At 42.6% G+C, this 18,701-nt stretch overlaps 1 protein-coding gene across 3 annotated transcripts in view; it reads left to right on the top strand.

Annotated features, from left to right (window-relative positions):
• Positions 1–18,701, top strand: part of TPR (translocated promoter region, nuclear basket protein) — a 38,311-nt gene that overhangs the window by 1,564 nt on the left and 18,046 nt on the right. For all 3 annotated transcript variants that reach the window (XM_071565810.1, XM_071565809.1, XM_071565808.1), the window contains exons 2-27: positions 590–694; positions 1,123–1,196; positions 2,635–2,731; positions 3,067–3,170; positions 3,781–3,945; positions 4,188–4,280; positions 4,411–4,491; positions 5,509–5,596; positions 6,090–6,230; positions 9,252–9,343; positions 10,069–10,266; positions 10,652–10,759; positions 11,229–11,455; positions 12,513–12,676; positions 12,759–12,898; positions 12,985–13,133; positions 13,420–13,582; positions 13,888–14,022; positions 14,732–14,872; positions 15,019–15,187; positions 15,654–15,814; positions 16,007–16,159; positions 16,728–16,844; positions 17,597–17,800; positions 17,891–18,075; positions 18,488–18,635. In XM_071565810.1, coding sequence (XP_071421911.1) covers positions 590–694; positions 1,123–1,196; positions 2,635–2,731; positions 3,067–3,170; positions 3,781–3,945; positions 4,188–4,280; positions 4,411–4,491; positions 5,509–5,596; positions 6,090–6,230; positions 9,252–9,343; positions 10,069–10,266; positions 10,652–10,759; positions 11,229–11,455; positions 12,513–12,676; positions 12,759–12,898; positions 12,985–13,133; positions 13,420–13,582; positions 13,888–14,022; positions 14,732–14,872; positions 15,019–15,187; positions 15,654–15,814; positions 16,007–16,159; positions 16,728–16,844; positions 17,597–17,800; positions 17,891–18,075; positions 18,488–18,635 — 3,602 coding nt within the window. The remainder of the gene's footprint in view (positions 1–589; positions 695–1,122; positions 1,197–2,634; positions 2,732–3,066; positions 3,171–3,780; positions 3,946–4,187; positions 4,281–4,410; positions 4,492–5,508; positions 5,597–6,089; positions 6,231–9,251; positions 9,344–10,068; positions 10,267–10,651; positions 10,760–11,228; positions 11,456–12,512; positions 12,677–12,758; positions 12,899–12,984; positions 13,134–13,419; positions 13,583–13,887; positions 14,023–14,731; positions 14,873–15,018; positions 15,188–15,653; positions 15,815–16,006; positions 16,160–16,727; positions 16,845–17,596; positions 17,801–17,890; positions 18,076–18,487; positions 18,636–18,701) is intronic.

Raw genomic sequence — 18,701 nt, 5'->3', positions numbered from 1 at the left:
CAGATAACAGAAATTCAAGCCTAATTATTATTTTCAGTACTCAGGGAGTAGAGCTCAGGAATTCATTTTAAGATGTGTTCTTTGAAACTTCTGCCAGTCAAATCCCTTGATCCCTGTGATTATGTGAGTTTTATTGTACATGTAGAGAAATACTCCTGAGGTAAATTGTGCTCCTGTACAATTGTGCTGTTACATCAGAAATGTCAGAGAACTGCCCAGATTAATTAGGGTGTTATTTTATGGATCATTTCATAGAATCACAGAACAGTTTGGGTTGGAATGGACCTTCAAGCTCATCTTGTTCCAATCCCCTGCCATGGTTGGAACTCCCCCTAGACCAGTTGAAACATATCACAACTTTTCATGCCAGCAAAGTGACAGTGTTAATTCAATGTGGAAATGCAGCTCTTTGCCTTTAAAAATGCCTCTTTTTTTTTTTTCAAATTCTGCTGTGGTCTTAGTAAATTTTTAGATACTTTCTTTAAAATTATCTTCAGTAGAGGTGTCTGTTAAGAAGGATCCTTGGCAAAGGTGAGGAAAATAAAGACTGTTTGTGAAGTGCAACCGAGGTGCCTTTGTTGTTTTGCAGAACAACAGTACTTTGAAGTGGAAAAGCGACTGGCTCAGAGTCAGGAGAGACTTGTCAGTGAGACCCAGGAATGTCAAACTCTGCGGGAGGAGCTTAAAAAGCTTCGTAAGTGTCACTGTGTGGGCAGGAGCAGTCCAGTGTCCTGCTGGAGTGCTTTGGGTGTCACACAGCAGCTGAAACTCCACCCATCAGCTGCACTTGTTACTTCTGCATGTAAAGAGGTGATTTGGGTTTGTGTTTAAGTTGGCCTTTTTTAATGGAGTTTCTTGTCCTAATGGAAAAAACCCACATGGCTTTCTGTTTGTAGGAGTAGCACAGTGGGTTGGGAGTTACTCTGCCCAAGAAGTGCTGCTGCTCCAAAAATTGCCAAAGTCTGCCACAAGACCACCTTGTCCATCCAGAGTGAGGCCTGGAGCTCTTCCTTCTCTTTTTTATGAAATGTTTTGGAGGGAACTTTTGACTTAGCTGCGTTTGAGTGAATTCTGACAAACTACAGTGGAGATTCCTCTCTGCTGTTTGTTCTCCCCCCACAGATGAGCAGCTGAAGTTGCTCAATGAGAAGAACAAGGAGCTCGAAGCTGCCCAGGACAAGAACGTGGCCATTCAGGTACTGCAGTGCTGTGGCTCACCTGGCTCTGTCCCAGAGTGTACCCAGGGCAGGGTTTCCATGGCCATGTGTACTGGAAAACTGTGGGATTACACCAGGAAAAGCTGGGGTTTTAGCAGACTGAATGAGCTGAGCAGTTGCTTTTGCTTCAGTTTGAATGGCTTGTTCCATTGCAGCTGGACCCTGTTGGGAAGTGACTTTAAGCCAAACCCAAAAATGAAGACAGAAGTAGAAACAAGAGTTCTGTTTTTCCCCATCCTTTGCCACACTCAGGCACAGTTTTCCTTGTGTTATGCTCAGAGATCTGGGCTTGCAGGGTGAGCCACTTGAGCTGACTGATCCAGCAGAACAGCAATTTCAGAGCAGGGAGCAAAAACATGGTTATTAGTGATGCTGTGAGTGACCCTTCCCCCCAAAACAGGACTCTGAGCCACGTTAGTGCAGGGGAAGATAAAAAGTAAAGGTCCTTTAATATCCCAGGCCTACAGCCCACAGGAATACAGGATGACATGCATGTGTCCCAGTTCTTGTTTCCATGGCTTTTATAATAAGATCCCTCCAATCATTGCTTTACACATTTCTCAGTCCAGCCCCAGTCCCACCCCTGGTCCAACCCCCTGGAATTGGGTCTGGAGTCGTCAAGACCCTCTGTCTTCATCAGCTCCTCTTCCTCAGGCACACAAAGGTCTCTTGGAGTTCATCCAATTCTGGCTTTTGGGTCACTCTGACCTGTGTTTATGTTTCTTTTAAAGGCCTTCTGATATTCTTCAGCTCTTTACCTTGGAAAGGAGTCTAAACAAGATTAATTAACTAAAGGAATTTGAGCTCCCTGTTCTGGGACAGGGGTAGTGATAGAAAGGCATTAAACTGAAACTGTTAGAAATATTAACCCTCTAAAAATCTACAACTACTGTGTTCCTAAAATCTACAAAATGTGAAAATCAGAACAAAAACCCTTTTGGCATCATTAGATTGATTTTTCAAGAGTGACAGGACTGATGTGACTCTTTCCCCAGAGGGGCTTCCCTGTGGGCCTGACTGAGGTGCTGTGTGGGGACACCTGGAAGGCAGAAGCAATGCTGGTGCCTGTGAATGATCCAGGATCATTGATTTGATTTTTGTGTTGATTTTCGCACATAGTCATTCCTTGTTTACTCTGTTACCTCTTTCATTTAACCAAATAAAACTGTTTCAGTGAAGTCTTGGCTGTCAAAGCTGCCTTTCAAAGAATATTAAAATGAAGTGCAGCTTTGAACAGCTCCTTTTCATAGGCTGGTGCAGCTGCCCACTCTGTGAGGCTCTTACCCACCTTTTCACGTGGCTGGGGGGCCTTGCTGAGGTTTGGCTTGCTGCTGTGTGATTCTGAATGTAAGCTGTGACTGTGGATTGTTACAGAGAGCTGAGCACGTGCCTTTATTGATTTTTGTCATTTTTTCAGAGCCAGTTAAATAGAGAGAAGGAAGAACTGGAAGCTGAAAAGAGAGACTTGGTTCGAACAAGCGAAAGGCGATCCCAGGAGGTCGAACATTTAAATGGTACAGCCAAGGACACAGACACAAAACATGGAATAAAAGGGGTGCTGGGACCTTTGAATTGGAGTTTCCAGCATCCAGGCAGCACCAAACAGTGGATTGGCAGGAAACTGTAGAGAGAAGGAAACAAGACAGGAAATAACACAGTAATTGCAGAAAACCAGCAGTTTGGTGCTTGTTTTTGTAGATTTAAAAACATGCCTTTTACAGTATCTTATTACCCAACATACAATTACATACATTATATCTTGCCTGTTGTCATTCTTTACAATTTAGTTATGTGAGTAACCAGAGCTGTTACACAATTAGCCTTTTTAACACCAGTTTCCCTCCTCCAGAGGATGTAAAACGCTTAAATGAAAAACTCACAGAAGCAAACACAGAAAAGGCCAAACTTCAACTGAAGTTGGATGAGCTTCAAACATCAGATGTCTCCATGAAGGTGAGTGGGACTCAATAGGCATGTTGTGTGTGCTGTGCATTGTTTGTGTGTGATGTAATCATCATCTTGTCCTGATTCCCTTGGAAAGCAGGTCAAGTGAGCTCCTGTTGCTTACAGCAAATTGTTTTATTATAAAATTGGTGGCTGTGATTGGAAGTGAGATGTGCATTTATAGAAGACAAAGGGTATCAAGTTGGGCAAGCATTCCCAAGCCTCAGTGGTGGCAGTTCTGCCCAGTAGAAAGGACTCCAGGTCCAGGAGGGCAGGTGGAAAGGAGAAAAGTAATCAGTTGTGAACCTGCACCATTTTTCTGTGGGCAGAATAAACTCCATAAAGAGAGCAGGAAGGGATAAAAAAGGAGGAAGACTTCAAATTTCCTTTAACTGGGTACTAATCTAGTTAATGTTCCCAGCTAAGTACCCTTTGAGGAAACTCACTCAAGTGTCAAGAGCTTTTTAGTAAGGTATTAGCAGTGTGATCAGGAGCACTGCCTGTCATTTGGTGTTATTTACCAACTCACAGTAAATTGTTGCTGCTCCTCCTCTGATCTGAAGGATTTATTTGTTTTCTGTGGAACCAGCACAATTACACTGGGCAATTTTCCTTTTAGTACCGTGAGAAAAGGCTGGAACAAGAAAAAGAACTGCTGCAGAATCAAAACACGTGGCTGAATGCTGAGCTGAAAGCCAAAACAGATGAACTTCTGCATACTGCCAGGGACAAAGGCAATGAAATCTTGGAGCTTAGATGTAGTCTGGAGAACAAAAAGGAGGAGGTAATGTCATTACTGAGTGCTTCTGGCATTTCTTACAAATTATACACCCAACTAACTATATCAAACAAAGCCAAGTACTTTAATAACTCTATTTGAGTATCCACTTATGTTCCTTCTGCAACTTGTGGGGATTTTTTTTAAGTAAAGAACAACAAGGTGGGTGTTTTCCCAAGTAAAATGGGCTAGAAGGAAAAATATCTATCTGTACATATATATAGTGTTGTCATTTCTTCTTCAAATAGGTTTCCAGACTGGAGGAACAGGTGAACAGCTTGAAACAGTCAAATGAAAACCTTCAGAAGCATGTGGAAGAACTTCTGAATAAACTGAAGGAGGTGAGACAACTTGAATATATATATGAATATACGAACAGCATTACAGTTGCTTCTACAGGTGGAAAAATAAAATGTGAGACATAGAAATAGTGGAATGCTCCCCTACCCTGTCTCTCCTTTAATTTGCCAGGCAAAAGAGCAGCAGGCAAGTATGGAGGAGAGATTCCACAACGAGCTGAATGCCCACATGAAATTATCCAACTTGTATAAGGTGAGTTACTGATCTGTTACAAGTGCACACCTGGGGCTGAATCTCAGGGTTAAATGTAAGGCAGGCCAGTTTGGGGTTTCTTCCCCACAAGGGGTGGATGTGGCAAACTCTGACTTCTGTTGCTGAACACTGAAACTTCCAGAACATTGTTTTCTTTGCTGCTGTCCTAGGCAGCATTTGAAACCTTATGTGGTTTGGATTATTTTGTAGATTAAGCTAAACTGGGGTTGAAATGTAATTTTATTCTCACTGTTTTGAGGTTTCTTGCAAGAATGTGGTTACATCTTAGGATAAATTGAAATATAAAAGTTTATGTGTACAGTGTGACTGCAAGAGATGTTTCTGAGTTTGGTTCGTAGAAGTTTGTTTCAGATAACACTGCAAGGATTAGTGACCTGATTAAGACACAGCTGATGTCCTGGATTCTGCCAAATAATGGCACTCCACCTAAACAAATAATTGGTGTTTGTTTTGTTGGCTCAAAGAGTGAAAGATATCCTGTAGTGTATTGACTAGGACAAAGTCAGCTAAAGCAGACACCACATGCTCTTTGGTTTGCATGCACAGGTTACTGAGTTCTGTTTCCTCAGTTTTCTTGCTTAGACACCCACAGAAACATTGTACAGTCTTGCACTTGGGAGATGTCTGACTGGGGAATTATTATATAAAATTCCCTAAAAATACCAAATTATTCAGACTGATCAAAATTGAGTCCTCAAAACTTCTGGTTTTCTTGAATGAGGAGAAGGGACAAAGCCAGAAGCAGCTATGAACAGCTCAAGGCTGTACATTGTATTGAGAATTATCTCAAATCCATGTCTGATGCTTCTTACTCTCAGATGGGCAGTTTGCATCAAAGGGAGACTTAACCCAAGTGCAAAGGATTGCCCAGTATAGGTGAATCTTTTAGCATTTTTCTCAAAAAACTGTGTTCATAATTCTTGGTCAGTTCAAGCTTTCTTAAACATGCAGCTGCTGTTGCTGTGCACTAAAGGGCAGCTAAAATGCTTTCTTTAGAGTGCTGCTGATGACTCTGAGGCAAAGAGCAATGAGCTGACAGGAGCAGTGGAAGAGCTGCACAAGCTCCTGAAGGAAGCAGGTGAAGGTAAGCTGGGAGTGGAAGAGGGCAAAGGAAGGAGAACTCTTGTGCTCCTTTTCAGAACCGTTGCATGGAAAATGGGGTTTGTGTGTTCAGGAAGGGAACTTCATTGGGCTTTTGGGGAGATGAAAGTAGCAGTCACTTTGTAGTAAAAATTTTGTCTGATGAATTGAATTGTGTTTGGGGAACTATTTTCAAATACCCCTGGAATTTTACTATTGATTATGATGAGAGGATCTAATTCTGCAAGATAAAACTTCACTTTAGTTTGTTATTTTAGATTCCTTTCCACTAATGAAAGGACAGTTCAAACTTCTGCCCTTTTCTAAGCAAAGGTGGCAGGCAGTGGTTCATGCTTCTCTCTTGCTACTGTTTTTTTATCACACGAGTTTCTGCAGATCACATTGAGGTAAAGTAAAAGTTACGGTACAGAGGTGAACTTTATTTTTAAAATAAACGTAAACAAATTAACCCAACTGCTTTTCTGATTTCATTGTAGCTAATAAAGCAGCCCAGGAGCATTTGACTGAGGTGGAAGAGTCCAAAGCTGTCATGGAGAGGGAATTGAGAGAGAAGATCAGTAAGCTGGAGAAGGAGCTGGAGAACGCCAATGACTTGCTGTCTGCTACGAAGCGCAAAGGTGGGATGGCTCTGGGGCCTGAAGCACTGAGAGTCTCAGCTGTCTGTTGTCCTGCATGGCATGCTGTGCTGAATTTCTGGAGGGGGGAACTGCTTTCATCTAACACCATCTTTTCTCAGTTAGAGTTACTAATTTTTGAAGCTTGTACACCATATACACACACACATAATGTCACAGGTTTGGCCTGGCTGTTGCCAACCCTGGACTGGCCCCCCCCTTTCCCCTCCCAGAACCTTCCCAGCAAAGGAAAGGGAAAAAAAAAACAGAAAAGACATGCACTCTAAAGAAACTGAACTGAATAAAAAGAATAAATTATATTTACTAGCATTTACAAACCACACTATACACAATACATAGGATCCCACCCCCAGGGGAGAGGGGAAGGGAGAAAAGGGGATTGATTAGCTGGAAAATAGGGAAGACACCAACCCAACCTAAAGAAACCGAATGAATCAAAACAAACACAATTAAAAACCTCAAGGAAAGGGAACAAGAATGAAACAATCTCACCCAGGACAGGAGAACCACCAGGGACCGGAGGGACCAGACTTCAACCACCTCCCTCCAGCTCCTCAGCCAAGGACAGGGAAGCCCAGAACCGAACCGCTCCCCCCCTGCTATGTGGAAGACACGTGTAGAATACTTGTAACTTCCTTAGATACAGTGGTTACTGAGGAAGCCATGGGTCAAACCATTACATTCTTCACCCCTTATTTCACACTGGTCTTTCCACGCAATCTTTGTATTATTGCATTTGCTTATATCCCACACATATATATATAGTCCATATGCGGTCCTTCAAGGCAGATGTCTTGTCATCAAGGATCAACACCATCATAAGTTCAGCTTTAGTCCTTTGCCTTTTGGTTAGAGTCACAGTTCCAAGTTGAGGCCTAGTCCACAGTTTAGGGCTGCCTTATCGTTGGACATCATGGGATACCAGTACTGGCTTTGTTTGGGTTTTTCTCATCTTGTGTCTGGTTTCCTGCAAAACACAACTCAAAGCACATAATTAGTTCTTCCCCAAGGCTAGATTGCCTTGGGGCACACACTGGATCTCACCATCCTTCCTCATTACCCACCAGGTGTTTCCGGACCCTTGGGCAAAAACAATCCCACGAATGGGTTTGTCTTGGCCCGAGGGAGGGGTAATCCAGACAGATTTCCCTAACATGCCTCTCAAGTGAATCGCTGGAACTTTGTCTCCATCTACCGTGTGGAGGGATTCTGCTTGGGCAGGACCAGCTCGATTGACAGAGCCTCTGGTGTTAACCAACCAGGTGGCCTTGGCTAAATGCTTATCCCAGTTCTTGAAGGTTCCTCCACCTAGTGCTTTCAGAGTTGTTTTTAACAGTCCATTGCACCTTTCAACCTTTCCAGCAGCAGGTGCATGGTATGGAATGTGATATACCCATTCGATACCATGCTCCCGTGCCCAAGTGGCCACTAGGTTGTTCTTGAAATGAGTCCTGTTATCTGACTCAATGTGATCTGGAGTGCCATGCCTCCACAAGACCTGTTTCTCAAGGCCCAAGATAGTGTTCTGGGCCGTTGCATGTGGTACTGAATATGTCTCCAACCATCCGGTGGTCGCTTCAACCATTACACACACATGTATGTGTCCATGAGCAGAAAGTGCATTTCTATCTGTGCTGGTTTAAAGGCGAACCAGCAGGGGAAATGAACTCACCACGAGAGAGTTTATAAGTCAGACCTAAAATTTAATAATAATATTACAATAACAACACTGACACACAAGGGAAATTGCTTTCAACTCACAAAACCCCAGCAGTATAACCCAGTGTCCTGGGGCACAAACCCAAGGGGGTTTGTTTGCCCTTGTGCTGAGACCCCTGTGGTTCCCCCAAGTCCAGAGCAAAAGGAAAAGAAAAACCTGTTGGTGCAGGCGAGGGCTGTGGTCTGGGCGAGAGCGGTGATCTCCTCCTGTCAAGGTCCTGCTGCTGCTCTGGATCCAATGAGAAGTTCCCGAGGTCTTCTTATCCACCACTTCTGTACCCTCAGGGAGCACTCAGTCCCTCCCCCTGGGCGGGGACTCACACAATGGGTGATTAACTCTGGGAGCCAGGGGGTGTTGAACTGTTGATGGCCCATTAGCAGCTCCGCCCCCCCTCAGGCTGGGTGTGAAGGTGATAATGGCTCCCTGGGCAGCTGCTGCTAATGGCCCATTGACCTTGGGGAATGAATAGAGGGGGTAGAATACACAGCTTTGATCACCCCCACACAGGGTTAGCTGGTCCCTCCTGCTGAACTAGGACATTATCCCAATGTTTTTTGAAGTTAATCTGATTTACCTTTTCAAAGAAAAGGGAGAGGAACCATTTCCTTAATCTGGGTCATCATGCTCTTAATGGTTTACTAAAGGTGGAAGTGGAGATGATAAACTATTCTTATTTTTCTCTTTAAAAAGAAAGACAATTAAAAACAAACCTGTGTCCTTAAATTTCTATTTGACATTGAATCTTACTCAGTATTCCCTGTTCTAGTTTTGTCTTTTTTGTTGTTTGCTACATATCAGCAATTTCTAAAGAAAAAAAGAGCAGAGCAGGAAGGATCAGAAGAATGAAGTATATTTGCTATATTCCTGTGTTAACTTAATGAAAATAAACCAGTATGTAATGAAAATAAACCAGTGTTCTGCTGCTCTAAACCTCTGGCAGTTTGCTAAGAAACCTGAGGTTAAACTTTGCTCCAGCTTTTTCACTTGCTGATGTTCTGAAATGATCTAAATTTTAAGAGTCCTGATAGTAAAAGCTTTTCAGCATTTCCAGTTAAAGCAGGCAGAGATAATGCATGACTTGGAATATTGTATGAAATACCAGTCACTTGCACATGTATATGTATAAGAGACATTACAGAAAGCTCTTAAACGAGTCACTTTAAGGGCTTAAAATTGTAGTTTAGCATACACCATTTGGAAAGGTGCATGAGACATTGTTTAGATTATTAAAGGATCTTTATGGTGGGAATTACTGCAGCTTTTTGATGGGATTGTGTCTCCAGGAGCCATCCTGTCCGAGGAGGAACTGGCAGCCATGTCTCCCACTGCTGCAGCCGTGGCTAAAGTGGTCAAGCCTGGGATGAAGTTGACTGAGGTGAGTGAGGAGGAGCTCTTTGCTTAGCCAGGCCCCTGAAATACCATCAGAGAGACAGGATAATGCAGAGGTGCAGCTTTTGGGTTTGGTGTAATCCCTGGCTGAAGTCAGAGAGGTCTTACATGAGGGAGACTTTACTGGCTAAGTTACTGGAAGTTTTTGTCAACATATCTTACAGTTTTTATTTAGTAGATCAAGTTCAGAAATAAGTGGGTTTTGTTAATATAAACTTATTTTCTGTATGCAGATTTTTTTTGCTTATTTCCACTTTGTAATCTGTACTGCTGTGCTTTTGGCTTGTACTTCCTAAAAAAATTAATATAATCACAGGTCATACAAATCCTAGAGGTTTTTGCACTTCTGTTTATGTAATTTGTATTTTCATTGTTTGTAACTGGCTGTTCTGTCCAGCTTTCTTCTGTGTTACTACTTTTGACATTACTATTGTCTTAAATTTGCTTAAGATTTGTGCCTTTTACAGAGTTCTTTTATTGCAGAGACTTGCACTATAAAGTTTGACTTTTTTAAATAAATAGGTATAACTGTTATGCCTTGGTATGAGCCCTAAAATCACATTGTTGTCAAAGTCCACTGTGTTTCTCTGAGTTAACTAGTCTGGAGTTGTATAAACTTACACTGCCTTGAGGTGTGACTCGTATCATTACCAGTGGTTCTTTTTTAAGAGCAGATGTGTCAAAAACAAACCAAAAAACCTTTTGTTGCAGCTCTACAATGCCTATGTAGAATCTCAGGATCAGTTGCATATGGAAAAGCTGGAGAACAAGAGAATCAATAAATATTTGGATGAAATAGTGCAGGAAGTGGAAGCCAAAGCCCCAATCTTAAAACGTCAGCGTGAAGAATTCGAGCGATCCCAGAAAGCTGTTGCGAGTCTGTCTGCAAAGCTTGAACAAGCTATGAAGGTCAGTATAAAATAAAAGGGCATGCAACATGATGGCAGAAGTTAATTTTTAATTCTTTAAGCCTAATTGATCTGGTAAAGTATAAAGTGGGTCTTTCAGTCAACTTCTATTGTGGGAAAAGATCTGTGGAACTTTCTGGCTTGCAGTTTATGGGACTGTACATAATATTTTACAGAACCAACACATTTTGTAGGTTTTTTTCTAGTGAAGATTTACAATCTCTTATTTTCTGAGAGATTAGGAATCTTTATGAACAAAGTGTAATATTTGTCTGTCCAATGACATAAAATTGCACCTCAGTGCTCCCTTCCCACAAGGCATGTGTCTACATGGAAAGGAATGTGTCCAAGCTGAGTCTGATGTGTTCTGTCCTGTGTGCTTGCAGGAGATCCACTGCTTGCAGGATAAGGCTGACCAGGCCAATAAACACGCCTCTTTCTTTGAAAGAGAAAGCCAGAGACTGGAAGTGCGAGTAAAGGATCTCTCCCAGCAGGTGGGACAAATGTTATGGTTAAATGTGCTATATTTGTAATTTATTTATTAATGTGGGGCTGTGTTTCTGATGTTTGCTTGAAGTTGTGTTCAGCCCCATGCAGACCTTGGCTGTCCTAAGTGCTTTGCTGGTGTTAAAAGCTTCTCCATTTCTGCTGTCAAACCCGGAATAAATGCAGCTGGATCGAAGTGGTGCTGCTTTAGGATACTATTGTTAAATATCTGGGATAGGAAGCTCACATGTATAACTTTCTTTGACTGAATACAGAAATGATCATGGATTATCTGCTTCTGATGTTGTTGCCTTTTGACACCTTGATTTTTCTGTAACTGTCTCACAAGGATTTATTGATTGTTATTGTCTGTTGTGGAAACACTTAATTTCCAAGTATTTGATTTCTCATACATTGTTTTGCAGAGCAGATGTTTGAGTCTGTGTGCGAGCCTTGCACTGCAACATTCTTTTTCAGATTTGTGTGCTGTTGATGGAACTGGAAGAAGCCAGAGGCAATCATGTGATCCGTGACGAGGCTGTGAGCTCTGCTGACATCAGCAGCTCCTCCGAAGTGATCACTCAGCATCTGGTCTCCTACAGAAACATCCAAGAACTCCAGCAGCAGAATCAGCGTCTCCTGGTGGCTCTTCGGGAGCTGGGAGAAGCCAGAGAAAAAGAGGAGCAGGAAACAACCTCATCCAAGTGAGTCACCCCTTCCTTCTGCAAGCTTTTGTACTAAGGAGTGACAGGAATTTGGTCAAACACTTGTCAGTTTTTTCCTTCTACTTGTTATTAATTGTGTGCATATCTCATGAGCAGCTATGTAATTCATCAAAGCAAATTCTTACTAAGCTACATTGCCCTCAGGTTTAGATTAAAAGGGCTTTATAGGTGTGTATCTTGTAGCAGGTCCTCATCAAAATATGAAGTAAAAATGTTGGTCTTTTAGTGACTGTGATTTTACACAGCAGAGCTGTTTTTCATTCCTGTTGGCTGAACAAAAAATTGTGTATGTGGATATTTCCCTCACTAACTGTAAAGCCCACAGGTAGTGAAATCCTGTGTGAAAAGCTCTTAACCTGACTCTGCTGTGCTGCTGACTTTGGGAGTTATTCCCATGAATAGAATTGCCTGTATTCTTTTTGTGGTAAAGGCTTACTTTTGTTTTCATCTACAAATGGTGGCCCAAAGGCCTGTCTTCCTAGAAATTTGCAGGACTGTGTCATAGAATCCCAGGATCACCGGGGTTGGAAAAGCCTTCCCAGCCCATGGAGCCCGCCCTGCTCCCAATGCCCACTTTGTCTCCAGTCCAGAGCACTGAGTGCCACAGCCACTCCTGCCTTGGACAGCTCCAGAGCTGGGCACTCCAGACCTCCCTGAGCTGCTGCTTCCAGTGTCTGCCCACCCTTTCCAGGAGGAAATTCCTCCTGATGTCTAACCTGTCCTTGCCCTGGCCCAGCTTGAGGCCATTCCCTCTCTCCTCCTGTCCCTGTTCCCTGGAGCAGAGCCCGACCCCCCCGGCTCCCCCTCCTGGCAGGAATTGCAGAGCCAGAAGGTGCCCCCTGAGCCTCCTTTTCTCCAGGCTGATCCCCCCCAGCTCCCTCAGCTGCTCCTGCTGCTCCAGCCCCTTCCCAGCTCCATTCCCTGCCCTGCACACACTCCAGCCCCTCAGTGTCTTTCCTGAAAGGAGGAGCCTAGAACATCTTGATATGCACGATCCCCTCTCAGTGTCCATTACTGAAAGCCACTGCTGTTCCAGGATTTCTGAGCTCCAGAGCCAGCTGGACACAGCCCTCGGGGAGCTGCAGCAGCTGCGGGAGTCGCGGCAGCACCAGCTGCAGCTCGTGGAGTCCGTCATCCGGCAGCGCGATATGTTCCGCATCCTGCTCACCCAGACCACGGGAGCCATCATTCCTCTGCAAGGTAACCCCATTCCACTGTGGCTGTGTGATCATCTGCCTTGGCAGGAATTGCTGCCTTTAAAATCCCCTTTATCCATTTTTAGCTTCAGGGATGGTGCCAGAGGAGATTTGTCTCACCTCTACTCCAAAGCGCCCGAATTTACCTCAGGCCATGTCAACTCCTGCTCCAGTGTCCATGAGTGAGTCCGTGGAGACTGTGGAGGCTAAGGCTGCTCTTAAGCAGGTACGTTTTTCAGCAGGCACCAGAAAAAACTTATCACTGTTTCTTTCTACTCTTGGTGACACTTGGATGTCTGTTCTTTGTCATAGTTGCAGGAAGTTTTTGAGAACTACAAAAAAGAAAAAGCAGAGAACGACAAGTTGCTGAACGAACAAAATGAAAAGCTTCAGGAGCAGGTCACAGACCTGAGGTCCCAAAATGCCAAGATATCCACACAGCTGGAGTTTGCCTCCAAACGGTAAATCAGCTATTTTAAGGCAGCCTTAGGTCTGGGTTCTCTGACACAATCACGTTGGCTGCTTGATACTGTTTGCTAAAGAAGAGTTGCCAATTAAACATTAGTATTGTCTAATCTGTGTAAGAACACGAGGAAATAGGGAAGGAAGGATCAAAAACCTCTAGCTGAGAGAGACACCTGTGCAAACAGATGCATAAGAACATGAAGCATAGAGCTGTGTGCATGCACCTCTTGCAGCAGAGCAGCTGAACGTGGCAAACACGCTGTGCTGTTGATCCCTGGGCAGGTACGAGATGCTGCAGGACAATGTGGAAGGATATCGCCGAGAAATCACCTCTCTGCAGGAGAGAACACAGAAACTCACAGCAACCACTCAGAAGCAGGAGCAGATCATTAACACCATGACTCAGGACCTGAGGGGAGCTAATGAAAAACTGGCAGTGGCAGAGGTTAGTAATTATATGTGGCACTGCTGCATATTCCAGGTTAGTACAAGAGTTTTTCTTAGGATTATCTTGAAATTTCTCAAGTACTGAGGGAAGGTCTAAGACTGTTCCAAGGTGTTTCTGTTCCCAGAAAACAGGGTATCCAGTGGTTGTGTTCTTCCTCTTCTTGCTTAAATTCACATGGATTTTAATAGACAATCTATAATATTAAAACTTTTTATTAACATAGTAGTGGCTGATCATGAATATAAAATTCATGGGTGGATTTGGGATTGATAACAAAATCCTTATTACTTGTTGTCTTAAAGGTAAGAGCAGAGAACTTGAAGAAAGAGAAGGATATCTTGAAGATGTCAGATGTGCGTTTGACCCAGCAACGAGACTCTCTGCTGGTTGAACAGAGAGGACAGAACTTGCTGCTCACTAATCTCAGAACAATTCAGGTATGTGCTGTTGCTGTCATGTCCAGGTTGGGATTGTCTCTCAGAGTTTTCAATAAATACCCATCAAAATCAAATAAAACAGTTGTGGTATTGGGTCTTAAAGTGGATTTTTATATGGTTACAAATAGACATTCAACATAAAGTACTTGAGTAGCTTGTTTCAGTGGGTTTGTGGTTCCTGTCCTACATTATGATACCCTGTTATTTACCTGGGCAAAGTCCTGAGAATTTTGAGTCCAAGAGAAGAGCTGTCACAATGAAATAGAAACACAACACATGAAACAAAGTGAAAGGAAAAAATCTGTATGTTATTTTTTAGTTTATTTTCTTATTACATCATATTTACTTTAATACTTTCATATAATTTATTGTGAGGTATATTGACACAGTGTCTGCAAGTTTGCACATTTTATCATGTGACTGAACCCTATTTCTGTAGTAGATTTTGGGGGTTTTTTTGTCCATGTAATTAGACTGCATGGATAATAGATTTTCTTGCAATACTATTTATGGTATCAATATTATTAAAAAAATCTTTCCAAACTAAGTCACACATTGTAAGTGCTACTTTTCATAATTTTCTGCATCTACCTATTACTTGTTCTGTGAATGGAAGAAGTGTTGTGATAACTTTGTATAAAGTGCTGCAGTAATTCAGAATAAAATCACTAAAATGATTTTAAGCCCAGTGCATTGTGCTCTTTTTCAGGGAATACTGGAGAAGTCTGAGACAGAGACAAAGCAGAGGCTTAATAACCAGATAGAAAAGCTGGAGCGTGAGATATCTCAGCTGAAGAAGAAACTAGAAAGTGAGGTGGAGCAAAGGCATTCCCTCACCAAAAATCAAGAGGTAAGTGGAAATATGCTAAACTTGTTCTGGGGACCATAAAGCTCTGGCTTTGTGGCTCCTGCCAGCTCTGTGGGTTCCTTTATAAACACATGTGGTCTTTGTGCCATCTGGGAATGATTACAAGTTGAAGAACCTTGTGTTTGCAGGTTCACATCCTTGATCTCAAGAGGCAGCTGGAGACTGAGACAAACCGTCACGTTAACACAAAGGAGCTTTTAAAGAATGCCCAAAAAGAAGCTGCCATGTTGAAGCAGCAGCTTAACAATACTGAGGCTCAGCTGACATCTCAGTCTTCACAGGGGTCTTCAGGGAAGGGTAAGATGTTCTTCTGCATTTAATTTCTCTTTATGCTAAAAGCTGCTGCCTGAGGAATGGTAATATTCATAATTGGTAATAGTTGGGAATTAGGAGGGCAGTACATGAAATAAACCTCTTGGTTCATCACATATTCAGAGAAATGATAACCAGGATGATTTGTTAATGCAAAACTCATGTCCAAGCAGTCTTTGACAAAGGGGAAAAATAAAGCAAAACTTACTAAAGGATCCCTTTTGGTTTTATTGAAGGTACTTTAGTCTATTAGGGTGTGTATTTTTAAATAGTCTACAATGTTTATTGTAAGCCCTTATTTTGGTTAGGAGTGAGAGTTTTATTTAGGAAAGCTTTGTGAAGGTGATTGTTTTTTCCACATTATTATCCTACAGAGACTTCAGTTTTTGACAGACCAGTGGTTTAAAAAATGAATTAAATTTCCATCAATGAATGTGTTCTAATATTGCAGGTCAGCAGAGTGAAGACATGGATGATCTTGTAAGTCGACTGAGACAAGCTGAGGAACAAGTCAATGACCTGAGGGAAAGACTCAAGACTAGTTCTAGTAATGTGGAGCAGTACAGGGCCATGGTTCTTAGTCTGGAGGAATCTCTGAATAAGGAGAAACAAGTGAGTAGTTAGCAGTGTTTATTAGAGTTCCTTGCTCTTTGTGATTCTCAGCATTTTCAGTGCTGTTGGTCTAAATGAGATGCTGAGAATACCTCTTCTGGGTTTAAGTTCTTAACAAAATATGGGTTTTATATGAGAATAATGTATTTAAGGGAGGGAAAAATTGATCTCTCAGAACAAATTTGAATGCAGGTGACAGAGGAGGTTCGTGCGACAGTTGAAGCTCGTCTGAAGGAGTCCTCAGAGTACCAGGCACAGCTGGAGAAGAAGTTGATGGAGTCAGAAAAGGAGAAACAAGAAGTGCAAGAGGAGAAGCGTAAAGCTGTGGAGAATATGGAACAACAGGTATGTACTGAGCACCCCCTCCCATAAAACCCCTTGCAGAGGATCCACAGCAAGGAGCTTTCACAAAACTTCCTCAACTTCAGCTGGTTTTCACAGCATAGTAGTGCCCAGAGCTGAATCTTTCAGTGTACACAGGGCTGACTGAATCTGGGAGAGCTTTCCAAGCATGAGTAGTACATTAACCGTGTCATTTTGCTGGACTGGTTGTATGTTCAGAGCTGTCAGTATCTTCCTGGACTTTGAGCACAGTTTGCTGGAAAACATGAGTAAAAGCCTTTGAGAGAGGTTTCAGAAACAAACAGAACTACTGTAACTAGAATTACTACAGGCCCAGCTCTGAAAGAACAGGAATATATTTTTACCAGGAAAGACCTCTGTATATTAATAAGTCCAAATATTTAAGGTATTTCTCTCTTTTTTTAATACTGGTTTTAATTTATAAAGAATTAAATAGTTACCCTTCAGTTTTGCATTATTAATGACTGTATTTCAGTACCGTGTCAAATACTTTACAACTTAGTCTTGGCTTTGCTCTCACTTAGTTTCTGTTGTTCCCCCACCCCTGCAGCTGTCTGAGCTGAAGAAGAGCCTGTCAGCTGTGCAGGCAGAAGTTCAGGAAGCTCTTCAGAGAGCCAGCACAGCTGTGAATAACGAGCAGCAGGCCAGGCGGGACTGCCAGGAGCAGGTATGTCTGTAGTGTTTGCCTGACTGGAGCCAGGGGTGGGGAACTCCTTGTTAGTGCTTCAGTTGAACCCAAAACTGAACTGCTACTCAGACATTGATGGAGGCAGGAAGAGTGGTGGAAGAGCACATTTCTCTCTTTTGGGAGCAGCTTTAATGCTTTGTTTAATGCACCTGAGCAACGTGGTGGTAATATCAGCTAAACTGGCACTGTGCTGTAGCAGTTTGTGTCATTTAAGGAAACTGGATGATGCAAGAGATTTCTGTTTCTAAAATCTGTTTCATTATGTAAAGAAATTGATTGGGGAATGTAATTAACTGTTTTTAATTAATTACTGCCTCAGTGTTCTGAGGGGGGAGCCAAAAAGAACAGTGAATTCTCACAAGAAGACAATAGGGAAAATAATCTTTCTAACCCAAAATGTAATTGTTCTCTTTTAAAACCATGGGCAGTATGATATGTAGCAGCAGCTGATAAGAATTGTCTTGTTACCAGCTATTTTTTTAAAGGGAATCAACCTGAAATGAGAATTCTAACAACACTGGTCAGTGTCAAGAATGTAGAAAAACTTCTGGCTGTTGTTTAATCCAACCCAAAATGTAGTAAATGAGCATGGCCATGATTTTTGTGCTTGAGAATAGCAGAGGTTTGGGCCAGTGGTTTTCTTTTTGATTCGTGGTCTCTGATATTATCTCTTTTTATCCATATCAAACACACATGAAAGGTAACAGTTCATTTTTGGTGGTTTTCTGCAGGCAATGATGGCTTCTGAAGCTCAGAATAAGTATGAACGGGAGTTAATGCTTCATGCTGCTGATGTGGAAGCTTTGCAAGCTATTAAAGACCAAGTTGCCAAGAGCACAGCAGTGAGGCAGCAGCTGGAGGAAGCTGCTCGGAAAGCTGAGTCTGAGCTGTTGGAATCCAAAGCCTCCTGGGAAGAGAGGGAAAGAATGATCAAGGTATGATGAGTTTGATGGTTTCCGTGGCTTTTGTTGGGTGAACAGAAATTCAGCCGCAAAACCCACAGTCACTGAACGAATTTCTTGTAGGATGAAGCTTCCAAACTTGCTTCCCGCTGTGAAGATTTGGAAAAACAGAATCGATTGTTGCATGAACAGCTGGAGAGTATGAGTAACAAGGTGGTGGCTTCCATGAAAGAAGCCATCCCAACTGCAGCCAATGTTTCTCTCAATGAGGAAGGCAAATCCCAGGAACAGATCTTGGAAATTCTTAGGTAACTTTAGCTCTGGGTTCCTTCTCTCAGTGTTTATAAATTAGTGGTGAAATTAAATAGTTCTGTATTGCTTTCTATTTGAAGGATAATGCCTAAAATGAAAGCACTTTTTCACTAGGTGGGAGGTGGTTGTGCCACATCAGTAATTTAACATCAGAGATTTCTTTCTCCTAGGTAAAAACTGAGTCAATTATGGCAGGAATCTGCAAAAGTGATTGGCAAACAAGTTAGATAGAGGTGATTTTTTTTGTCTCATTGTGGGTTTTAGGGAATTTTTATATATTTTCAAGAATTTTTATCTAGGATTTTGGTTTTGCTTTTTGTGAGCCAATTTCTGCCCTCAGCAGACATGAGGTGCTGTGTCCTGCCCTTGCCCTGGCTGATGTGGTGCTCCCTCCCTCCTTCCCTGCAGGTTCATCCGGAGGGAGAAGGAGATTGCAGAGACCAGGTTTGAGGTGGCCCAGGTGGAGAGCCTGCGGTACCGGCAGAGGGTGGAGCACCTGGAGAGGGAGCTCCAGGAGCTGCAGGACAGTCTCAATGCTGAGAGAGAGAAGGTGCAGGTATGGTTGGATGTTATGAGTTCTAGTCTTTGTCTTCACTGCCTGTGCCCAAAAATGAGTTCATGA

Source organism: Pithys albifrons, chromosome 10 (genome assembly GCF_047495875.1).
Source record: "Pithys albifrons albifrons isolate INPA30051 chromosome 10, PitAlb_v1, whole genome shotgun sequence".
Taxonomy (NCBI): domain Eukaryota; kingdom Metazoa; phylum Chordata; class Aves; order Passeriformes; family Thamnophilidae; genus Pithys; species Pithys albifrons.
This window is presented reverse-complemented; position numbering and strand designations above follow the sequence as displayed.